Raw genomic sequence first — 25,329 nt, forward strand, 5'->3', positions numbered from 1 at the left:
ATATATTTTCATTTGCATTAGTGTTACCTTGTTCTTGAAGAGAAAAATAAATCTGGATTGCTTTTTTGTTATATAAATGTGGATAATATAGACAACGAAAGAGAGAGAGATCCCTCTTGCTTTTTGTACCGATGCTAAAATTCTTCCATTATTTACTAATTATAGACTTATAGACCCAAGAATTTAAAGTGGGCCTACGGCTCTAAACCATTGCTGCTCCTCCACACGTCATCCTCTGTGCTTAGGATAACTTAAAAGTAATTGCTAGGCTGCAGAATAAAGTTGTAGTTTTCAAAATGGCACAAAAGTTACATGTATGCTGAAATTTAAATGGCATGTTCTAATTATTCTGAGGTTCTCCCCATTTGAGGGTGCCTCTTGCTATTGTTGGTGCCCTACACATATTATAATCTGTCCACCACAAATTCGGCACCCAGAGATTGCCAGCCAAACAAACCGGAAACGAAAGGCGGGTGGATGAGGGTGTGTAGCCAATCCCCTTGGGAGAGTGTCGAATGGTGATGATGTTTAAACAGCCCCTAGAGAAACCATTGACAGTTTGGTATGGCTGGGACACGGGATGGAAAGGCCCTAATAAGATGACATTGAGCAGAGGCTTCTGAACTATCAGAACAAAGTTCCCTCATGTGGCAATCAGAGATGTTTAACTTTATCTGTGGTGAGAAATTGACTTCGACATTAAACATCCGCTAATGCAGAAGAAGAGACTGGAAGGGAATGTGCCAAAATATAATACGAGTGTTAGGTGATTTTTTTTTCATTTTTTTATGATTTAATTCAAAATTCAAATTTTAAAAGTTTCTACAACGAGCATGTATTATTATTATAGTGAGAGAAAAACAAAGTTAAAAACTATTTGAAAGGAAAAAAGTCGAGGACGAAAAACATATTACCCGGAGTATTGTTCTAGGTCCCTTACTAGTGCCTTGAGGACCTAGCTTATCTCTTGGTAACTTAGCAGCATCTATCATGGAACAGAAAAAAGGTCCTATCCAAGGACTTAGCTAAATGAAATTGTGCTATTGAAGCAGAGTCCAAATAGTTACTTTAAACTCTAGTTGAATTAAAGGAATTGTTTTTGGATCAGCACATGTCTAAAATGGAACCTCTAAATTTAGGATGATATTTAAGGTGTTGAGAAATGAGATCAGAGGGTGAGGGTGATGGGGGGGTGACTCATTGAAATACAACTAGCATCAGAAGGAAGGAGCCCTTGGAAAATAAATTATACTTCATGACAGGATATAATAAATTAGTTATCACCACCATTAATCGTGGCCATTTTAATGTGTGTTCCCCATAGCATAACGAAATAGAATCACTGCATGCTTCATTTAAATTCCTAAAATAAAAATGTACTGTGGACTTCTAGCCCTCACACTTTTATTGTAAGAAACATATCCCAATAGTGGTTGCCTTCAACTTTTAGAACTTTGGAAGATTTTTTTCTTCATTCTAATTTTTTTTCTATTTTTCAAATATGTCTGTATCAAAAAGCACATATTTTTTCTGATGGAAAAAACCTTAAATTCCTTAAGGAATTTTAAAAGAAATACAAATAATTTATAATCTCATGTGCTAGTACAGCTAATTTCATTTTTACATATTCTCTTCTAACTGGTTTTCTTTTCATGTATCATTATACATAGTAATAACATAAGTAGTTTCATATTTTATTTTGATTACACATTTTAAAATATTTTTATATTATTACATACTATTCATAATTATCTTTTTCATAGCTATGTAGTATACTTTCATGGTCAAGTGATATACTAAAACTTACAATTTCCTACTCTAAAACATTAAAATTTGTATAAATATTTTTCTACAGTAGGAAACAATACAATAAATATTACTGAATTAAGCTATCTTTCTTTTTGAAATTATTTTCCAAAGAAAACTTCACTGGTATAAAATTATATAATTTCTGATTACGAATTTTTTTAAGTTTTTTATTATCATAAAAATTTGTTCCAATTTACATCGTCACCAGCAATGTTTATTAAAGTGTACCAAATTCATCTCAATTTTGTATGTTATTATTATTTTACAAATAGGTAGAAGTCCATACTTTCAATGTACTTTTTTTAATTTCTGGTAAGCTTGAATAGTTTTCAGTCATTTTTTCCTAGTCATTTCTCCTGACTGACTTATTTATACATTTATATTTTGGATTGTGATTCATTCGAATAAGTGCCTTATACATTACAGATATTAAGCCTTTTTTCTATTTTGCAATTTTTTCCTAATCAAGAGCTTTTTTGGTATTATAATTTAGTTATCGTGGGTAGTAAAATTTTCTGTCTTCATGATGAAAGCTGTTCACTCTCTTGTTTATAATTTCTTCTATTGCCTGAAACATGAGGAGGACATTATCATTCCTCCACAGACAAAATAAATGTTTTCTGCTAGATTTTCGACAATATGATTTTATTTTGGTCTATTAAGATGTAAGTTTCTTGTGTGTAAAAACAATAGTGACTCATTTAAAAGAGAAAGAGTGCCAAAATCTGAAAACAGTGGGGTTTTAGATGGCTGCAGGTAGAAGATAATAACTGGAATTCAGTTATTATTCAGATGACTAGAATGCCATGATTGGACAAAACTTTGTTCCTATATCACCAATTTGTCCAGGGATCTTTTTAAAATTTTTTTTCTGTTTTTTATGATGTAATCATTTCCTGTTATATTATAAGTCACCTATGTTGTCTCAAATTGCCTCTCTGCGAAATACATCAGTGGAACCAAGGAAAACAGAATGGTGAACTATTCAAACACACTCCTCAGCTCTGGCTGAAAGAGACCAGGGAACATCATTTTTTCACCTACAATCAGTGGTCCTTGCCCTAGGCTGCACATTGGATTTCTCTGGGGAGCTTAAAAAAAATTTCTGATGCCTGGGTTCCAGCCTTTAGTTTCTAATGTTATTAGTCTTGAGGACATCCTGAGTATTGGGATTTTTTACCACTCACCAGATGATTTTAAAGTGCAGCCAAGGTTGAAACCCATTGTAATCATTTGATCAAGAAATGCAAAAAGGGCCTGGCACAGTGGCTCACACCTGTAATCCTAGCACTCTGGGAGGCCAAGATGGGAGGATCACATGAGATCAGGAGTTCGAGACCAACCTGAGCAAGAGCAAGACCCCATCACTACTAAAAATAGAAAAAATTAGCCAAGCAACTAAAAATAGAAACAAAAAAATTAGCCGGGCATGGTGGCAAATACCTGTAGTCCCAGCTACTCGGCAGGCTGAGGCAGGAGGATCGCTTGAGCCCAGGAGTTTGAGGTTGCTGTGAACTAGGCTGACACCACAGCACTCTCGCCCAGGCAACAGAGCAAGACTCTGTCTCAAAAAAAAAAAAAGAAAGAAAGAAAGAAATGCAAAAAGGATATCTAAAGGAAAGGAAATCAATATGTCTACACTCCGACATTTATGCAGCACTGTTCACAATAGCCAAAATATGGAATCAACCTAAGTATCCATCAATAAAGAAAATGTGATATATATATGGCAGTAATACTCTCCAGGGATTGGGGATAAAAGCACAACTAAAGGACACCGGGAGCATTGTAGAGGGGAAGGGCATGCCTCTAACCCTCGCTTGGGTGAGGCAAAGACATAAAATGTAATCATAATGTTTGTACCCTCATAATACCCTGAAATAAAAAAAAAGAAGAAAATGTGATATATATACACAATGAATAGTATTCAGCCATAAAAAAGATTTTAATCCTGTCATTTGCAGCAACATGGATGAAACTGGAAGTCACTATATTAAGTGAAATAAGCCAGGCCCAGAAAAACAAATATCACATGTTCTCATTCCCATATAGGAGCTAAAAAGTGGATCTCATGAAGACAGAGAGTAGATTGGTAGCTATCGTAGGGTAGGGGGGAGGGGAGAATGAAGAGAGGTTAATTAATGAGTACAAATATAATGTTCGATAGAAGAAATAAGACTTAGTGTTTGACAGGTCAATGGGTGACTGTAGTTTACAGTGATCTACTGTATATTTCAGAATACCTAAAAGAGAATAGTTTTAATGTTTCTAGCATAAAGAAAAGACAAATATTTAAGGTCATGGATATCCCAGGTACACCAATTTGATCTTTACAAATTCTATGAATGTATTAAATTATCACATGTACCACCAAAATAGGTACATCTATTATGTATCAATAAAAAAATTATTTTTAAAAATACAAAAAGGAATCTAATGTGTAACAGGACCTGACCAAGAGAAAGAACTAGAAATTACCTGTCCTTCTTTCATAAATACCTGCATTTTGATGGGAAAATTTCATAGTGGAAACAAAAATGATCTTTGGACATAGCAGAAGTTTCCAGAATGTTGTTTACCATCCTCTCTTTGTCACTTAAAGTCCAAGTAGTCCTTTCCAAACACTATGAAAGGTAGCAATTAGTGGTTTTTCAAAATTCAGCTTAGATTTTCCTAAATGTGGGGGAACAAAGTATTTGAAAGCAAATCCTAAACACTATTAATTAATAGAAAAAAGAAAAGGGCTGGGGCAGACAAAAGGTTGTATTTTATACCTCTTTTTCTCCCCAGTGCCAAGCATGGACCATGCTCTGGGTTATACCCAGGAGGATCGCCCACAGGGAGCAGGACTTTGCGGAGCACCTTATTCCATTGGCATTTTGCCCCTTGTGGCTGGGTTTTGTGCAGATGGTGCTCACACGAGCCTACATTCCCCTAACCTACATCTCCCAAGCTGCCAAGGCAGAGAGCAGACCTGAAGTTGGAGACAAAAGGTCCAGCCTCAGCAGGAAATTTAGCCCCACCCAGGTGGGGTCATAAGCCCCTAGGAATCCTAAGAAAGACATTTAATTTGTTATTATTAATGCTACTGGAAAGAAAATTCACATCTCAAGATACAGCAGGTCCTTGAGTAATGTTGTTTCGTTCAATGTAATTTCTTTATAGTATTGATGAGAAAAAAAATCAATTTTGGGGGGGCCTCCATCTGTGTGGAGGTTTTCTCTGGGTACTCCGGTTTCCGCCCACATCCAACAGCTGTGTGTGTGAGGTTCATCGGGGTATCTAAATGGCCCCAGTGTGAGTGAGCATGGATGTGTGTGGGTGCACCCTGTGATGGGACAGTCGGTCTGGTGTCCGGTTTAGGGTGGGTTCCCGCTTTGCACCCTGAGCTGCTGGGTTGGGCCCCGGCCACCCTCAACCCTGAACTGGAATAAGTGGGTTGGAAAATGGATGAATGAATGAATACAAATTACTATAAAATAAAAATTGTCAAGTATCATGCAAATCCAAGGCAATAAACCATGTAGTCCTAAAGTGCTCAGCAAGCCAACCATTATTTATTCTTGTTTGTTTCTAAACTGTGTGGTGGTAGGAGGTGCTCCTTAGAACTTTTGCTTTGCAAACATTTATTCCTTGATTTAACCCACCACCGTTATGACCACTGTCACTCACAGATTCACCAAAAATTAGGAAATAATTATCTGACTTGTTTTTATTATTGTTTTCTTAAATGTACGTATGGCTCACATTTATTTCATTGTTTAATTATAAGTGTTTTAAGTCTTTATTTAGAAGTTTGGTGATTTTGTGACCAGAAACACGCTGTAGGAACTTAATGCTTGTTTATATCAATTAGCCTATGGTAAAATTGGTTTCGTTTTACATCGTTTCACTTCAACTCAGTTTCCATGAACGTATCGATGACATTAGTGAGGGTACACTCTACTTATGAAGGAAGAAGATGGCATCTTCCCCATTTTTGTGGCTTTGAAGTAGAAGAAAAAAAAATTCCCTAAGTCAGACCCTGCTAACATATGCCAGTAAAGATATATTTCCTACTCATTTGCGCTAACCAAACCTACCACAAAAAAAAAGCAGGACTGAGTGTTTAATTTATGCCTTGAATAATCAAGTTATAAAGTGCTATAATAAAACCGCATGCTCAGATGCATTTGGATGTGATGTCATTGGTGACTGACTGGTATCCTCTGTCCAGCCCTGTTCCTAAACAGAATGGATAGAGCGAGTCTCTTATTGGGGTACAGGATGTGGGGATGAGGAGTGCAGCATGAGGCTGGGAGGTAACTGTCTTGTAATCATTTCCATATACAGTCAGTTGTGAACGTTATAGTTGCAGTATCTTTATTTTTGTCCTTATTGTGACAATACACACCTGCTGAAAAAAATAGTTTTCCATTAACCTCACAATTAAAGGACCCTGTATTGTGTGCTGTTTAATTGTTTGGACCTGCATCATCATGTTATGGTTGGCTATCCTGTATGTTCAAGCAGAGAAGTTACTAATACAGGTTTGCTGGATCTGTCTTGTAACCTCTCCAGTGTTCCCCAGTTTTCTGAGGTACGAGGTGGGACCATGTTAGACGTACTTCTCATTAGGGAAGTACGTCTTCCCTAATGAGAGAAAGCTGTCACATGCCTCTGTTTTGGAGGACAGCATAAAATACTCTAGTGAATTCTTTGCTAGGAATCCTGATAAAGTGTGCTATTTGATATTTCCTTTGGGGACTAACATCTGGGCATCTCACAGGGCTCCATATGGCGGCTGGTGGTCTCAGCTCTGTCAGCCACCCAGTCTGTGCGTGAGTCCCCCACTGCACCTGACCTCCCCCCACAGCTCCCACACACGCTCCTCAGAGTTCCAGGGTCTTTGTATTTCCAGGGCCCCCTTTGAGTGTGGACTGGCTCCGCACATGGCCCCGGTGACCACAGTGCTCAAAATCAGATCCTCTCTCAATGTTGTGGGGTCCACTCTATGCCAGGTGCTCACAGCTATGTGAAGGAAAATGTGCTTCAGGAGAAGGGAACCCAGATGTCAACAAGAGAGACAAGAAGGGCATTTATCAAAGAGGTCAGAGGTGAGATTCAGGGTCAAGGAGCTCCAGAATCCAACCGCCTGGGTTTAAATTCTGGTTCTGTGACTTATTCTCCGTGTGTCCTTCTGTGCCTCACTTTCTGTAAAACAGAGGGTAATATTAATAATAATACATACCTCATGGGTTTTTATACCAATTAATTAAAATTCTTGACACATAATTAGATTTCTCTTAAAAAGCTCTTATTACGGTTATTAACGTCATCATTATTATCCTGGAGTGAAGAATTGGAAACCAGGAAGAAAAGTTTTCCCAACTGTATTAAGTCCTGGGGCTGCTGTAACAAATTACCACAAATTGGGTGACTTGAAACAACGGATATTTATTGTCCCACAGCTCAGGAGTCCAGAAGTCTGAAATCACAGTGTCACTGTGATTGCTTTCTTCTGGAGGCACTGAGGGAGAAACCATCCCATGCCTCTTTCTTGGCCTCTGGTGGTTTCCAGCAATCCTTGGTGTTCGTAGGCTTGTACATGCATCACTCCAGTCGCTGCTTCCGTCTTTTCTGCGTCCTTGTGTCGTCACCTTTTCAGTCTTGTATAAAGACACTTTCCCTGCATTTAGAGTCCACCCTAATCCAGTATGATCTCATCTCCAACCTTATCTTGATTATATCTGCAAGACCTTTATTCCAGATAAGTTCATATTCTGATGTTCCAGCTGGACATAAATTTTGGAGTGACAATATTCATCCCACTCCAGCAACTAAGAGCAGGCTGGGATCAAATCAGAAGAAACCATGAAGAATTCCTGGAAGAATGTCATCTAACCTTGGGCGTGATGTTTGTGGGCTAAAATGGCTGTGTTGTGTGGGTGGTCAACCAAGCAAAATGGGTCCGCTACCCTGGAGACCATCACTGAGTCTGAACTAACTGTCAAATGCAGAGTTAATCAATGTTCTCACGTTTGAAAGGCGGCAAACTTCTCTGGAGAAAAGCTGAATGTATCCACAGGGACGAGCTGTGCATGTCAGGCAACTCACTGTAGTAAGTTCTTTGTCCTGTCTCCTCTGACATGTTATATGTCACTATTTAACCCTGAACTCATTCCGACACTGAGTAATGCAATGTAAATGGCATGGGCTTGGGAGCCTCAAGGAATTGGATTTTAATATCATGGTCCACAACTTACTAGCTCCACTTACCACCTTCATGGCCTCAGACAAGATATTTACCTTAATTTCTGTGTCTCAAAACTGTACATAATACCACCACCAACTTGTAGAATTGCTCTAAGAATGAAAAACAATATATGCAGAAGCTTCACCTAAGTGCCTGGCATAAATTCCAATGAGTGGCTGCTATTTGTCTTAGGCTGTTTGCACTGCTGGAACAAATTACCTGAGACTGGATAATTTATTAATATAAAGAACTGAAATTTATTTCTCATGGTTCTGGAGGATGGAAGTCCCAGATGAAAGCACCATAGGTTCAGTGTCTGTTGAGGGCCCAGTGTCTGTTTCCAGGACGGTGCCTTGATACTGCATATTCCAGAAGAGACAAACACTATGTCCTCACGTGATGGAAGGGACAGAAGGGCAAGAGGACCTAGCTAGTTCTCTCCAGCCCTTTCATAAGGTTGTAAATCCCATTCATGAGGGTGGAGCCTTCATGACTTAATCACCTCTTAAAGGCCCCACACTCTTAATATAATACTATCACATTGGCGATAAAGTTTCAACGTAAGAATTTTGAGGGATAAATTCAGACAATAGCAGCATTATTATTAATATTATCATTATGGTTAGGTGGTAGTTTCATCTCTCCCCTTTACTAGCCTTGAGGGCAAGAAGGCCAATGGACCCTGAAGTAGGGCTGTGCAGACCCATCTTCATGGATCTCCTCATCTCTTCCCCCACCACCTCCACCCTAGCAAAAAGTAAACTGGGTAAAGACACAGTAAATATTAGCTGCACATCAACTGCATTCCAAATATAAGCACTGCCTCAGTGAATGAACCTCCAATAGTCTTTCAAGATTTTGAACCAAACCATGATAGCCCATAGCAAAGTCTCTTCCTTTCGAGACTTAGCAAGTGGACACCACACAGAGCCAAGGCAACACGAAGAAGTATCAGCCCTCTAGTTTATGTCGACACTTAGGAGACTTGGGCCATATAAAAATGGCATTTGGGGGCAACATAACTCACATTTCATGAGAGCATTTTTATTACTTTATTTTTTATGACTAAGGTAATACATGTTCATTGTAGAAATTTTAGAAAATATAGGCAAGAAAAAACAGTGAAATCATTCTTAATTTCGGATATATATAGACTTTTTTCATTAACAATATATTGTGAGGCCGGGCGCGGTGGCTCACGCCTGTAATCCTAGCACTCTAGGAGGCCGAGGCGGGTGGATCGCTCAAGGTCAGGAGTTCGAGACCAGCCTGAGCAAGAGCGAGACCCCGTCTCTACTAAAAATAGAAAGAAATTATCTGGACAACTAAAAATATATATAGAAAAAATTAGCCGGGCATGGTGGCACATGCCTGTAGTTAGTCCCAGCTACTCGGGAGGCTGAGGCAGTAGGATCGCTTGAGCCCAGGAGTTTGAGGTTGCTGTGAGCTAGGCTGACGCCATGGCACTCTAGCCTGGGCAACACAGTGAGACTCTGTCTCAAAACAAACAAACAAAAAAAATATATATATTGTGACATTTTTTCAGTCATTGGTCTTCAACATCATTTTTTAAAGCTTCCTAATTTTCCATTATATAAACCAACTAATATTCATTTAACCCATCCCCCATCACAGGAATTTTTAACGTTTAACCCATCCCCCATCACAAGATGCAATGATATGAAGTTATTTCTTATTAATTTCACAATTTCTTAATAATTTGGTATTTATTATACTCCCACCTCCTTCTCCAAACATTACAATTAACTCAAAAGTAAATTTTCTCAGTTTGGGATAAACCGATTTTCTTACTCAATCTGAAAATCTGCTCTCAGCTTTGGCTACAGTATGCTAAGCAAGCCCTCTCCTTGGCCGCCTGTGTCCAGTAGCTAATAAGTAGTCAGCGTTCTCGAGTCTTGCCACTCAGCGCACTTGTTCAGGGCAGAGGGCTAACAGGGTCAATGTCATGGGATTCGAGCTTAATATATACAGGCCAGTTAGTTACGTGTCCAAAGACTGTTTCCCTAATTCCAAACAGCTGTCCTTTAAATGCCGGCTGTTAATGTCCAAGGAACTGGGCAAAAGAGCATAGGTGGATCAACACGAATCTATCACCACTACTGCAAAGACAGAGCGTCAACAGCTTCATCTTCCTCATGGAAAACAGCTCAGAAAAGCATTCATGGTAAATTACACAAAACTGGTGAGGTTGTAGAAAAAGAAGAAAGAAGAATATTGGGAAAACAATTGGCTGGCATTATACGAATCTTGGTTTATAAACATAATCTGTGATAATCCCACCCTTCCTATGTGAGACAAATTCAGCAACATGTTTCAAATTGCTGGTGGTGGTGTTACTTAACTGGCAATTCTCTCTTGCAGCTGACACAGCACTTGGCACTGACGACGTATATGATGAAAAAGGATGCCAGTGTGATGTATCAGTGGAAGACCTCACTCCACCACTTAAAACTGTCATTCGAGCTATCAGGTTGGTGAAAATCTTGAACAAAATGATTCAGAGACATACCTCTGATTATTTGAATCACTGTGTTGCTAAGTTCTTTTTTCTGCTGGTAAATCTGGAATAACCACTTGCCCTTTTCCTATTCATCCGTATACCTACTAAACCGTGAAACACTTTTTAATATGAAACTGTACTGTGTTCAATACAAAGTATATTATAAAAGGGGGGTGGGATGTGAAACGCCAGTAGTACTGGCTGATCATGTGTATTTGTTGCTTTAAGGACATTTAGTTTATTGATGCAATTGGATTTTTTATATTATTTTTATGACTGGATGCTCCAATCTACGTTCTTACAGTATTTGTACCAAAGAAAAGGCCATCTAGGTTATCTTAAAGCAGGTTGAGTTCTCAAAATGGGAAACTTAAAGTACTTTGCAGTGACTTGGTCCTAACCTCTGAAATGTCCTTGTTAAAGGCTGATGTTAATATTCGTCCTCTACTGATGGCGGAGAGCAGAGAGCTAAGAGAGTATGCAGAACAACTTAAATTTATATTTCTAAGACCCTCCCACACAAAAAAATATCTATGATGTGCACTAAATGAACTGCTGCATGCTCAGCGTGCCCAGTTTAATCCCTTTGAAAGAATTTACATCTGTCAGGGACTGCTGAGTGACTGTGTTGAAATACAAAAAAAAAAAAAAAAACCCTCTGATCCTTTTGGCTCGTTCTGCCTCTTACCAAAAAGTCAGAGGAAAGCTCCAAATATCCAAATCAACTTAGCTACTCAGATGCTTAGTCTAATCTCAAATATCAGTATGATTGATTATTTACTTATATTTTTAGTTGGTCATTTAGCATCATGCTAGACATTGCTTTACACTATGGTTGGGAGTCACTGGGAAAGCAGAAAGGAGTTATAAAGATTTTGGTCCTAGCACTCTGGGAGGCCGAGGCGGGCGGATCGTTTGAGCTCAGGAGTTCGAGACCAGCCTGAGCAAGAGCAAGATCCCGTCTCTACTAAAAATAGAAAGAAATTAAAATATATAGAAAAAATTAGCCGGGCATGGTGGCGCATGCCTGTAGACCCAGCTGCTCGGGAGGCTGAGGCAGTAGGATCGCTTGAGCCCAGGAGTTTGAGGTTGCTGTGAGCTAGGATGACGCCACGGCACTCATTCTAGCCAGGGCAACAGAGTGAGACTCTGTCTCAAAAAAAAAAAAAAAAGATTTTGGCAAATGTTTGTGGGGGCAAAGAAAAATTAGAATATGATGAAAATATGTGTACTCTGGAACTGCAGTCCCCAACTGCCAGGCTATAGACCAGTACTGATTCGTGACCTATTAGGAACCTGGCCGCACGGCAGGAGGTGGGTGGTGGGCAAAAGAGTGAAGCTTCATCTGTATTTACAGCCTCTCCCCATCACTCGCCATCCCCCCCAATCCCAGTCCGTGGAAAAATTGTCTCCCATGAAATCTGTCCCTGGTGCCAAAAAGCTTGGAAACCACTGCAGAAGATACATAAACATTATCAGTAACAGCAACCTAGAAAGAAGTGAAGTCCAGTTACTGCCCAATGGAGCCCTCAAGCAGCAAATCCTGTGGGTGGGGAGACCAACTCATTATGTGGTCACCTAACCCTGGGGAACCTAAAAGACTCAAGTGATCTTTAAGACCAGAAACCCCAGAATATGTGGTGAAATGACGTCTGAGCCTTCAGTTAAAGGGATAGAGCAGATGTAGAACTGCACTGTCCAATGTGATAGTCACTGGCCACATGAGGCTATTTAAAGTTGAATTAATTAAAATGAAACACAATTTAAAATTTAGTTGATCCATCCCACTATCCACATTTCAAGTGCTCAATAGCCACAAGTGACCAGTGGCTACTATATTAGACAAAAAAGATACAGAACATTTAACTCATCACAGAAAGTTCTATTAGACATCGCTGGTCTAGAAGTCACCTGAAATTCTTTACGTGCATTTATTACATCCATCAAAGACTCTAAAGTGAAGGTGGGGCAATTCAGTCCACAAATTAATCTGACTTGCAACAAGCATGGAAAGCCTTATCTAGTGGGAGCAGATTAGGTTTCCTAAAAGTCATACTTAACCCAATTTGTGTGATTTCCCAAGACCTCCTGAAGCTTTCTGCTTTTGCTTCACAACCTATAAAAGGGGTTGTGAGCTACAAGAAAGAAAATGAAATAGGTTTATTCTGCTAGCTAAGCACTTTAGCAACAGCTTAAGATTTGCTTTGTTATACTTCTTGAACTTGACTGATTTTGTAAAATCCATTGCAGAACTCCCTTGCTTTTCAGAATTCTTTCTTGATTCTTATTTTTAACAGAACTTTATTATTTACGTATCTGTCCTTCTCGTGAAATTCTGAAACTTTCTGCTTATTACGTTGTGACACTGGGGGAGGATGTTTTTCTCCCCCATATACTGATTCTGCTTAATGTTTTTTTAATCACTCCTAAATTCCATTTTAAAATTATTGGATTCTGTGAAAACCTAATAGCAACACTCAATACTTTAATAACTTAATTGGAAAATTTTCACTCATGGTTGTACTTAATTTCTAAAGATATATAATTTAAAAACCAACCAATACAATTAGCAGTTCCAAGAAGAAGCTTGAAGGTATAAGCTCCTAAATTTTGTGCAAAAGTATTCTTTCCCTGAGGAGTTTAATTACACAAATAAGTTCAACATCAGCTGACTGAAAGGTTTTTTGCCAGAACATGCCCACCTCTTGCAGCTCACCTGAAATAGTATTTTATATGTATATTACTGATTGCAAATGTGTACCATCTATTTACTCATCTCTAAAATAGAAACTTTGTTTTGGCATTTTCTTTGTTATATTTTGGTTGTTAGAATACTTAATATGAATATTTGAATAGGGCTTTTGTATTCTAGTAGCTCTTGCAATAATAGTTTTTCCTAAGAGCTGAATTAAAATTAAAATTTGTAACAAAAAATATGTATTCCACTGCAAAGATGACAGTGTGGAAAATAATATTACCACATTCACAAAGAACAAAGTAAGAATTCTTATTTTCAGTTATCAATATTTATTAAACATCTGCCATTTTCTAGAGATAATTAAGGACACTCTTCTCTAACACTAGATATAGGTAAGAAAGAATAATTTAAAAAAAAGGACACTCTGAACTTGCCTGGATTCTATTACCCAAATGCACTTTGAGACTCTTTTTTAAGAGAATGATGTCACTTTTTATAGTACATAGCAAACAATGATTTCTTACACTATTTCCAAAATATGTCTTTTGCTCAGAAGAAAACTTAGTTTTCTGTATTTCCTCCAGGATTATCACAGAGTTTTCGCAAAATATTATTTCATGGAAATGCACAAATTTTCTGGAAATGTGTTTTCAAACTCACCTCTGGGAGTGGAGATTGCACTTATTTTTAACGAAAGCACTATATCTTATATATGATTCAATTCAAACTATGTTAGCTTTCTTTTCATCCACTCATAGAAATTAGTTTCTAAATGGAAAGAAAATTAGTGGGGAAGTAAACAAAATTGTAAACAAGTTGATAAACTCTAGAGCATTCTACACACTCACTTTTCCCTATATCATAGTAGGAAGACAGTTTTCCTATCACTGTTTTAAAAACAAATCCCATAATAATTTGGATATGTTCCTTCAAATGTCAAGCATCTGGCTGTTGGGGAATATCTGAAGAGACTGACTGTTACCTCTCATGCTAGCACTTGGCATTGCAGACACTGCATAAATATGAATCTTGGGCAAAGTCTCCCACAAAAATTAACATATGCTTTTTATTTTAAATAATAAATGTTTGAAAGTCATATGCAACTGCATATTTCTATTTATTTTTTTTTCTTTTTTTGAGACAGAGTCTTGCTCTGTCACCTGAGCTAGAGTGCCGTGGTGTCAGCCTAGCTCACAGCAACCTCAAACTCCTGGGCTCAAGTGATCCTCCTGCCTCAGCCTCTTGAGTAGCTGGGACTGCAGGTGTGCACCACCACACCCGGCTAATTTTTTCTATTTTTAGTTGCCCAGCTAATTTTTTGTATTTTTTTCATATACGAAACATTTATTTGAGAAACATTTAACACTAGTATTACCCAGATACCTCAAATGAGAAATGTACTTCAATTTCAATGGTTTTATTTAACTATAAGATATTTCTGAAATAAAATTCCTTCATGTGAAGAAAGTCATGTGTGAATCAATCTCTCACTCTCTCAAGATATATATTTCATACAAGATATATATTTCATTCATAAAAAATTCAATTGATTTTTTACAGGCAACCATACTCACATTTATATGCATTCATAGCATAAAATATACTATAAAATACATAAGATAAAAATACTGCATATTTTAGTCAAGCTAATCCTAAAATACAAAATTTTATTGACTGAAATCAATTAACATTTACAGAAAGACAATGTAAAAGTTACTAGATTTGAATAAGGATGCCCGTTTAGAACTCATTATAATTATTTTTATTCATGATCTGAATCTGTCTCCCACACTATGAAGTGAATTATTATTCATTTGAAGTACAAAGAAAAACACATAAAAACATGGATTGTTAATAAATCATTAAACTCAAAGAAAAAATTAAAATTAACAGAGAAGCTCACACTGGAATTAATTGATTTAATACTCCTAGCTCTATTTTAAATTTCTTTCCTATATTATTTCCCAAGCAAAATGTACACAACATATTCAAGGAAAAATTCCATAATGTACGTATTTGATTGCATGTGGCTATTTTCTTAATTTTATTAAGGTAATAATAATGAAAGGTCTGTATTCTGCTGAGGTACACATTATCCTTTGTATCCATGGATCCTCTTTGATATATAAAGATGTCATCAAGCATGTAAAAAATTAGCAGGTCAGGCAATAAAGCAACAGTGTTCACTTTTGTTCCTTTTAAAGCAAAAGCGTTCTTAACAATTGCTGTTGGCTCACAGAACTAGAGAAAGTATATTAGAACCTCAGTACGGTTAACAGTGATCTTCCTTGGATGTTATTTGCCTAAGAAGTGATAAGCCATATGATTTACAGAAAGAAAGCCATTGAATCCTTCAGAAAACACAACCTGGCAATCTATCTTCAATGCAAAATAATGAGGTGTCAGGAGTGTGATGGAAAAACCAGTCTTGGAATACACGATGTAAGGGAATCCAGCTGTGCTTGTATGGTCTCTAGCTTGTTACAGAAATCAAACAACTCCTCGTGACTGAATTCCACAAGAACTTTCTCCAGGTCCTTTGAATCTTCATTGCTCACTCATAGTTGTAACACAGCTTGAGGAGATTTTAGCTTTGCTTGAGCAGAGTGAGCCATCCGACAGTCTCTAGCTTTGGGGAGCAAGAATCCTCTGCGTGAACTTTTCAACCGTTTCTTGACCCATAGAAGACCAAGCGTTCACAAATGCTTCTGCTTTGTCTTGTCTAAGATGGATGTTCTCTAATTGCTGCTGCAAAACCGTTGGCTTCACATTGTGACTGCCTGTTCTAAAATAAATAATATTGTTTCAAGAACTAGGTGAAGATGTTGTTTCTCTAGAGAAAATGCAGCTTGAAGTTCTTCTTCCTCTTCTTCACTGAAACTGCTCTTAGCCTTCAAGTGAAGTTTTCGAAGAATCCGAGTGAGCAGTCATGGAAATCTTCCTATATCTATTGCATTTATCAATGACACTGCTTTTTTCATGCTGGGGCTCTCCTGTAGGATCAACACCAGAGCCGCCATCCTCGTAGCTAGCTACCCCACCCAGCCGCCACCTGTCAGCTGCGCCAAACTCAACCAATGAAATTTTTGTATTTTTAGTACAGACAGGGGTGTCTCGCTCTTGCTCAGGCTGGTCCCGAACTCTTGATCTCAAGTGATCCTCCTGCCTCAGCCTCCCAGAGTCCTAGGATTACAGGCATGAGCCACCACACCAGGCCACAACTGCATATTTCTAAAAGAGTCCCAGAAAAATAACTTTTTTAAATACAAAAGAAATGTTGTAATAATTTCCTGTAATGAACTGGCAGGGAAGCTCTCAGACACATACACCGAGGCAACACATAAGTGCTGTGTAAAGGATTTGGCATTTGGGGAAAGAGCGTTGTCTGTTAAAACAGTGCAATGCAAAGCTTACACGCTTCTTACCAGTATTGTTTTCATGGAATTACTATACCTAGGATTAAAGCTATTCTTTTTTTTTTTAATTCTTAAAATTATTTATCTCAACAGATATAAAATTCCTCTGTCAAATTGCTATTAATAGTTTCTAAGCACTGATCTCTTGACTGACTGGTACCCAACAGTTGGTGAAGTGTCTCCAGTCCTCAGACCACATTTTTAATGCCACTCTTAACAAGATCCTCAACAGTTGTTCTCATGTCAGCTTGTTTCACACAACCATGTTTTCTGTCAATCATCAAGAACTGGATCAGAATTCCATGCAACCTGTTCTCGTGAATATAACCTAAACCACCTCATGCAGATTACTCGTTATTTTGAAGAGAAATGACCAGGAAGCTGTTGACTGTGTCCTGTTCTTCTCTTAATACCTCCAGGGAATAACCGCCATGCCTGCTGTGCTTCGCCGCATGCAGCCTTTTCTTCCCTGGGCCAAACCGGCCTTTTAGAGAATCACATGAATAGATAAATAAGGCCTGGGTTAAAAACTTGAAGAAATCTTTAGTTGAAGTTGCAGCCTGACTTTACCCCACACCATTGGCTAATTCTCCTCCCCCCATCCTCCGCAGCACTACTCGGGAGAGGTGGTCCAAGAAACACAACAGCCTCTGTGCCACCTGAGCAACTCACATCCCCTCTCTGGGCCTCCGTTTCCTCACTGGTGAAGTGGGGATGGTAATAGTGTTGACCTCCTAGAGTTGTGGTGAGGAATGAATAAACATTTGCAAAGCACTTAGAACAGTGCACAGGGTGGGCACTATGTAAATGCTAATTATTATTACCATTGAGTTTGCCTGGACTCCTTTATGCATTCCAGCGTTCTGCTTCCACTCACTGCCCATCCTCTGTTCGGAGTCGACCCTTTCTTCTCTGAGCTCCACTGGAGTCACATGGGAGAAGCACTTCGCTCCCTCTGCTGAGAGCGGCTCCCAACTTCCAAAATGTTTCCAGCCTTGCCTACCTGTACCCTCTTCCCCAGGGAGCACTTACTATTACCTTTGAAGTTACCTCCCCACCACCTGGGCTGAGAAATTACTCGGGGCTGGAAAAGCAATTTTTTCACCCAATCATGAGGCAATGTTCCAAGTAGAGCTCTCCCCTTTCCTCCTCAGGGTGAGCTTGCAGGCTTCCCAAACACTCTCTAAAGGGATAAGATACTTCCCTCCCCTCCCTCCCCGACCCTTGCAGAGGCCTGATTACAGATCCTTAAAGTTCCCCCCTGGAAATCAATGCATGCACTCAAAAAATAGTTATTGAGCTTCTGCTCTGCACCAGGCACAGAGATAAACCTTAACAAAAAAGATCAATCCCTGCTCAGAGTTGTGAGGGGCTACCAAAAACGTAGAGTCAGTTACGATGCAGAGCAACAGATCACTACGATGGCAGAAGTCCAGGATGGTTTGGGCCAACCTGAGTCAGCACTTATGTGGGAGGCGGCATTCAGGAAGGCTTTCTGGAAGAAGAGAAAAAAGAAATCCGGTAAATTTATAGATAGTAGCCAGGTTACTAAGGGGGGAGGGGTTTATGCAGAGAGAACTGCAGTTGCAAAAAAGCAGAGGTGAAGGCGGCATTAGGAAGTGTGGGTGTTGGTACTGGGGAGGGACGAGGAGAGTAGAGGTGAGGCTGAAGACAGGAGCAGGAATCATTATGATGAACAGGAACTTGGGGGGGGCTTTAAGTACAGAAGTGAATTTATCAGGTTGATGCTTTATTCTAAAAATTGAAAAGATGGCTCTGATTGCAATGTAAAGAACGTATTGGAGAGAGGGGACCATTGTCATTACCATACCTGCATCTGCTGGGGCCTGAGCCGGGTGGTCATGATGGAGAATGGTGAAGGATGGATTTCAGAGCACTTCAGGCATAAAATGTGATAGGATTTGGATATTTACTGGTTGGAGAGGATGGAATGGAGGAGCAAGGATTATGTATCTGGATGCCTGGTCAGACAGAGGCTGGCTCCGGGGGAGATGGGCATTATTTTGAATGTTGAGTTCAAGGGTTCACAGTCGAGCTCAGCAGGCAGGTGGATCCCTGGATCTGAAGCCCAGGAGAAAAATCCAAAATGGGGACAAACTTCGTAGCTGTCAGCACAGAGATAAATGGTTTATAGAAGTCTGTCCCCAGGGAGTAAAAAGAGAAGATGGTCAACACAGAATGCCAAGGCTCACAAACAAGTGAAGAGCTGCCAAAGGAAGATGGCTCTGAAGGAGACAGATTCGAAGCAACCAGACAGATGGAAAACCAGGAGAGTGTGACGGAAGAGGAGCCAGAGGAGAGAAGTGTTTCAAGCAGGAGGCAGATGTCATCTGTGTTAGATGCTGCTAAGAGGTCAAAGAAGATGAAGAGTGAGAAGGTCCTTTGAAAGTGGCAACAGAGAGGTCATCAGTGACTCTGGAGAAAAATTTAGTAGAGGGAAAGGGGTTTAAAGCCAGGTGGTAAACAGAACACTTTTTAAAATTATCTATCAGAATCTTTCACTCTAATATGAACACAGATGAAGTGTCAAGAATTTCTTTGTAACTAGCAAAGACTCATCAACTCTTCCAAAATAGCTCAGATATGATCAGTGAACTGCAGAACCACTGATGACATTTCAGAGTTTCTGAGGTGGGTATGCAAATCAGGCCTCACTGTTACCCTAGGTTGGGTGACAGCGTTCTTGCCCTTATGTTCTTCCTCTTCTAAAAGGCATGTACAGGGCCATTCTCTTGACCATCCCTGAAGTGCAGTCTCAACTCTGAATCCTTCTTAAATCTCACTTTATACTTCAGACAAGAATACCCACAAACAGAGAAGAAGAGGCACATGTTTGCCATTGTGGGTTTTGTTAAAGGTACAAGCTGTCTAATCATCACCAGTTCTTAATTTTGCTGATGGCATCTCTGCTATTTCAGCAAAGGTGATGAGCCTTTGTTTGCAAGTCACTGTTAAGATGTTCTTGACAGCCAAATCTATGACATGTTACAATAAAGGATGCCACTAGAAGAACATTTTATGGATCATTTAGCACATATCTTTAAAATCAGCTAGTATATTCCCTTGAATAGTCTTTTTGTTTGTTTTTGCTTTGAAGGTAATCACCTGTGGCCACATTTTGCTCTGAGGCTGCATTAAACTAGTGTTTTCACTGAAGAGGCACTTACTTTGTAGCATCTGAGATTTTTAAACATTTATTTGGTTATAATTTAAACTGTATCTCCTATTTCTTGCCATGATGAAAAATATCTAAGAGCAGTCAACAGGTATGGTCAATTTATTTATTTACTTATTCATCTCACACTTTAATATTTATGCAGGATTTTATACTCCTAGGAAAACAAAATCCCCAAATTTAGTTACCATATCAATGCTCACAAAATCCTGGGAAGAAAGTCAACCATTTACAGATTTACCTGGATCCAGAAGTTCTTGCTTGAATTTTACTACTCTTATACCAGTAAAAAAAAAAAACCCAACAAAATCTACAGGAGAGCCTACTAGACCCTGCATATAAAGAACGATAATGACAAGCATTAGAATAGCTTACTCCTCTCTCAGTGGTAGAAACAGTGTGGCCACAGAACTTGTCTTAATGTCCTAAGTCTGCCAAATGGGGTACCTGCTTGCCCCTACGGTAAGGACATCAGACAGGCTGTACACAAGTAGAGCTAACTTACATGTCTCTATTAGGAGTTGAAAGCAAGAAAATGGGACTGATCAGTGCATTCAGGGACTCCTGGGGTTCCTTGATCACTGGCTAGTAGCCCAACTGAGAAGAAAGAAGGATGGAGGAGACTTAGGTATATAATTCTATAACTTGCTTTGCAGGCAGAGTTGTCAGAGTTTAAATACTATAACACAAATACGAATCTGTATTGTTGAATTGTGTTTATGTATTAACAGGAAAACAACATTAATAAATATCCTAAACAAGTGACCGAAATTACCAAGTGCTGTAGCCCTAGATATCTGCTGGATTTGCTCCATTATCAACATTGTCCCTTGATCAGTCTCTAAAAATTGAGAGAGGGCTGACTTGTGGGAAATTCAGTGATCAATAAGCTCCGGTGACCTCAACGACAAGCCCTGAGGCCTTTGCTTTTAAGGCAGATAGATGCTGTATTTCTTATGGAGAATCAGAAATCAGAAGATAAAATTTTTCAAACTGGGAAGAGTAACTAGATCATGAGGGCTCTGCCATCATGAATGGATTAATCTATTTATGAATTAATAGATTAATTTCTCCCAAAACAGACCTATCTCGATTTTTAGAGACTGGTCAAGGGATGTTGATAATGGAGGAAATCCAGCAGACCACGAGGGCTACAGAACTTGACAATTTGGGTATCTTAGTCTATTTTCTGTTGCTTATTAAAAAAAATACCTGAAACTGAGTAATTTATTTTAAAAAAAGAATTTATTTCTTGCAGCTATAGAGGCTGGGAAGTCCAAGGTCAAGAGGGTACATGTGGTGAGAGCCTTCTTACTGGTGGAGACTCTGCGTGTCCCAAAATGGCACAGGGCATCACATGGCGAGGGAGCTGAGCATGCTAAGTGCTAGCTCAGGTCTCTCTTCCTCTTCTTATAAAGCCACCATGGTAACCCATTAATCCATTAACCCGTTAATCTATTAATCCATAAATGGATTAATCCATTTATGAGGGCAGAGCCTTCACGATCCAGTCACCTCTTAAAGGTCCCACCTCTCAATATTGCCACATTGGAGTTTCAGTTTTAACATGAGTTTTGGAGAACATACTCAAACCATAGCATGGGGATATCGAATGCATGTCTGTAGAGTAAATCAATCCAACTAACCAACAAAAAGTAAGGAGAGGAGTCAGTTTGGGGGCAGGGGGGAACACGCATCCACCGCATAAACATACGACCCGGAACACCAGGGGGCCATTTCAGCAGTCTTGAGAAACTTAGTAATACCCCCAGAGAGGGGGGTTCAGAGCAGGTAAAGGACTATCCTCTCCTCCAGGAATCATTTCCTATCACCTCTACCAGTCTGGGTTAAATTCCCCACTTCTGCATTCCCATACTGACCTGGGCTTCCCACCACCTTGCGCTTCAAAGTGAATTATAACTGTCTGTCTACTTGTCTGTCTGCCCTACTAGACTGGAAATGCTCCAGCAACAGGATTTATTTCTTCATCATTGTGTGCCTGGCATCCAGAACAAAGGCTGGCACACAGTAGGCACTCAGTAAATGTCTGGTGGGTGGGTGAATGAATGGATGGATGAATTCTTGAGTACCACTCATCAGGCATCTCTTGGGGAGGCAGCCGCATAGCTCAGCCAGAGAGCTCCAGGCTCTGGACAAACGAAGCTCTCGAATCCTTTCAGAGCTCACGGCAGCAGCCACCGTTGTTTTGCACCGTGACTGCAGAGAGGAAGAGAATGGAGACCAAGTAATTATCGCCATCGCGTAGGAGGCTCCTTCGGTTCTGCCAGCTCCTGGCAGTCCCCAGCACAATATCGTAGGTGCTCAATGAATATTTATTGAAAGAATGAATGAATCACTCACCTTGGCACTCCTTTTCCCTTCCCAAGTAATCCTTTGAAAAATTAATGGAACTTCTTAACTATTTCTTGCAAGAAACTTCAGACCTCACTCGGGGAAGGGTAGGTGGGAAGAATTTCGGTTCTGATTAGAGGCCTGACACCAAGACACGCTAACACTCTGCCAGTGGGCCTGGCATGCGTGACTTAAGCCAACCCCCATAAATCACGATAAGGTCTTTGCATGAGGGCGGGGATTGCTCTTCTCCCACCACCCTGCACCGCCGCCCCAATCCCGCCTCCACTTCAGCGGCTCTCAAGCTTGGCTGCGGTTAAAATCTCTGGACCAATGACAACAGAATTTCCGGAGATGGGACCTAGGCATCAGCATTTTTTAAAGTTCCCCGGGCGATTCCAATGAGCAGCCAAGCTTGGGAAGTACTGCTGTCTTGACAGTCAATCATGCTGCCTCTTTAGTTCACGGTCGGCTGAGCCCTCTCCGCCCTGCGCATGGTTTGGCTGCTGGCCGGGCCCGTCCATCTGTTTGGTGGCAGCAGCAGTCACTGCTGCTTCTGTTTTCTCATCATTCTTATCTCTTCATATTCATATGCAATGTTTTTACCCTGATTTAGAGGACTGGAACAAGACTTTTGCAAGATTTTATAACTCATGGCAGCACAACAAATGCACCTACACTTCCTTATAAGTGCACATGTGTTTGTATGTATATATAGATATATTCTACCCAGAATTTAACTTTGCTTTAGCTATTTCTTCGTGCTCAGAAAATTGTATGAGCAGACTTTTCAAAGGGAGGTGCGAGTTTAAGTTTGTGATGAATCTTTTCCACCCTCTAGTGGTACTACTGGGGCATGTCAGTTTTCTGCAATAGATTTATTAGATTCCTAGCCTCTTAGTTACCAACAGCGTCAAAGGAGACTGACTGTACGGGTCTTTTTTTCTTTGCCGCTGTATTAGCCCCAGTGGTGCGATTTACCCTTATGAAGAAAAGAAGCCAGTGAGTGTGTAACTTACTCCTCAGCCTTTTGTTGATTCTCCAAAGGCCTGTCCAACAATACCAGTAAAAACAGGCCATTTACTTAGCAAAGATTTATCGAGTACCTACTATGTGCCAGCCACATGTAAGTAAAAAGAGCCGTATGAAATTAAAGTGTCTTTTTAGTTGTTCTTTTGTATTAAAATATTAAGATCTTAATATTAAGACAATAGTAGAACATTATGATTAAGAGCTGAACACTGGAGCCAAACTTGTTGATATCCTAATTTCACACTTACTAGCTGTTTAACATCAGGCAAGTTACATAACCTCTCTGTGCCTCAATTTCTTTATCTGCAAAATGGAGACAGCAATAATACCTTTCTCATAGGGTTATACTACAAAGTGCTTCCTAGTATTATTTATTTTGTTTTATTTTTATTTCAATATATTTAGGGGGTACAAGTGCAGTTTTGATACATGGATATATTGTATAGCAGTGAGGTCTAGGCTTTTAGTGTACCCATCACTCGAAAAGTGTACCTTGTACCCAAAAGGTAATTTTTCGTCCCTCGCCTCCTCCCTCCCTCCCCCTGTTGCAGTATCCAGTGTCCATAATTCCACTCTGTATGACCATGTGTACCCGTAGTTTAGCTCTCACTTTTAAGTGAGACCATGTGGTATTTGATTTTCCATTCCTAAGTTAATTCACTTAAAATAATGGCCTCCAGTTCCATCCAAGTTGATGTGGAAGACATTATTTCATTCTTTTATATGGTTAAGTAATATTGCATGATGTGTGTGTATATGTGTGTATGTATGTGTGTGTGTGTGTGTGTATCTCACATTTTCTTTATCCGCTTATCACTTGGTGGACACCTAGGTTGGTTCTATACCTTTGTTATTGTGAATTGTGCTTCAATAAACATACAGGTGCAGCTCTCTTTTTCATATAATGCCTTCTTTTCCTTTGGATAGATACCTAATAGTGCGATTGCTGGATCAAATGGTAGGTCTACTTTTAGTTCTTTGAGGAATCTTCATACTATTTTCCAAAGAGGTTGTACTAATCTACAGTCCCACCGACAGTGTATAAGCATTCCCTTTTCACCACATCTGTGCCAGCATTGATCGTTTGACTTTTTAACTACGGCCATTCTGACAGGGGTAAGATGATATCTCATTGTAGTTTTATGCCGAATATTATTATCAACATAATCATTAAGTGTATTTTAAAGGTCTTCATTTTACTCTGGAATGATTTGCTCAAGTACTCCTTTCTACCAGGAAATACACAGATCATATTAAACTTCTTTTGTAAGTATGTAAGAGCCCACCAAGGTCTTCCGCCTCTTCCCCAGGCCAGTTCATGAGCTTTCATTTATTTCTGCCTTCATGGCATTTCTTCATAGCTCTCCTTATCTAGACAAAGGGTTGGCAAACTACAGCCAGGGGTCAAAATCTAACCCAAGGCTTATTTTTGTAAATAAAGTTTTATTGGAACACATCTATACTCACTTGTTTATTTGTTGTCCTGTGGCTGCTTTCATGCTACAAAGGCAGACTTGAGTAGTTTCCACAGAGACCCTATGACCCATAATGCATTAAATATTTACTACTTGGCCCTTTATAGAAAAAGCCTTCTGCCTCTTGTCTAGACTTTGTGTTGCTCTGGACTTATCCCCAGATATGTTTGGAGAGTCAAGACACAGAATGTTGGGGCTAGCCTATGTGAGAACTAAGACATGAAATCAGCTCTCACTCTTCCACCTGCCAAAAAAGATGCCCTAGTCACCAGCTCTCCCCTCCTCCCCTTTATCTTGTAGTTAAGACCCTTAATATATGAAATGCAATGGTCTTAGAGAGAAAAAAATTGAAGAACTGAAAGACCTTTTGAATTCATGGTCCAACAGCTACTTTTAGACATTTCCCTCAACTTTCAGCACCCTCATATTTTTCCTGAAGTCAAGATGTATTGAACCCTGAGCTTCTTTCTTCCCCAAAATAACCGGAAAATGGTCTACTCTCTCCTTCTCTTCTCAAAGACTAATTGTATAGCTTTTTGCTCATGATGCCAGGAAATACACATTGTAAAGCAAAACTAACAGACTACAATGAGAC

General features: G+C 39.5%; 1 protein-coding gene and 1 pseudogene across 5 annotated transcripts in view; one reads left to right on the forward strand and one right to left on the reverse strand.

Annotated features, from left to right (window-relative positions):
• KCNQ5 (potassium channel, voltage gated KQT-like subfamily Q, member 5) overlaps positions 1-25,329 on the forward strand; it is a 639,257-nt gene that overhangs the window by 597,298 nt on the left and 16,630 nt on the right. For 4 of the 5 annotated variants that reach the window (XM_012646057.1, XM_012646059.1, XM_012646058.1 and 1 more), the window contains one exon: positions 10,427-10,535. The exons of the other annotated variant lie outside the window; for it this stretch is intronic. In XM_012646057.1, the coding sequence (XP_012501511.1) occupies positions 10,427-10,535 (109 nt within the window). The remainder of the gene's footprint in view (positions 1-10,426; positions 10,536-25,329) is intronic. 5 annotated transcript variants of the gene reach the window in all.
• On the reverse strand, positions 15,666-16,262 carry LOC105811745 (annotated as a pseudogene).

This window comes from Propithecus coquereli, unplaced genomic scaffold (genome assembly GCF_000956105.1).
Source record: "Propithecus coquereli isolate 6110/MARCELLA unplaced genomic scaffold, Pcoq_1.0 Scaffold24, whole genome shotgun sequence".
Taxonomy (NCBI): Eukaryota; Metazoa; Chordata; class Mammalia; order Primates; family Indriidae; genus Propithecus; species Propithecus coquereli.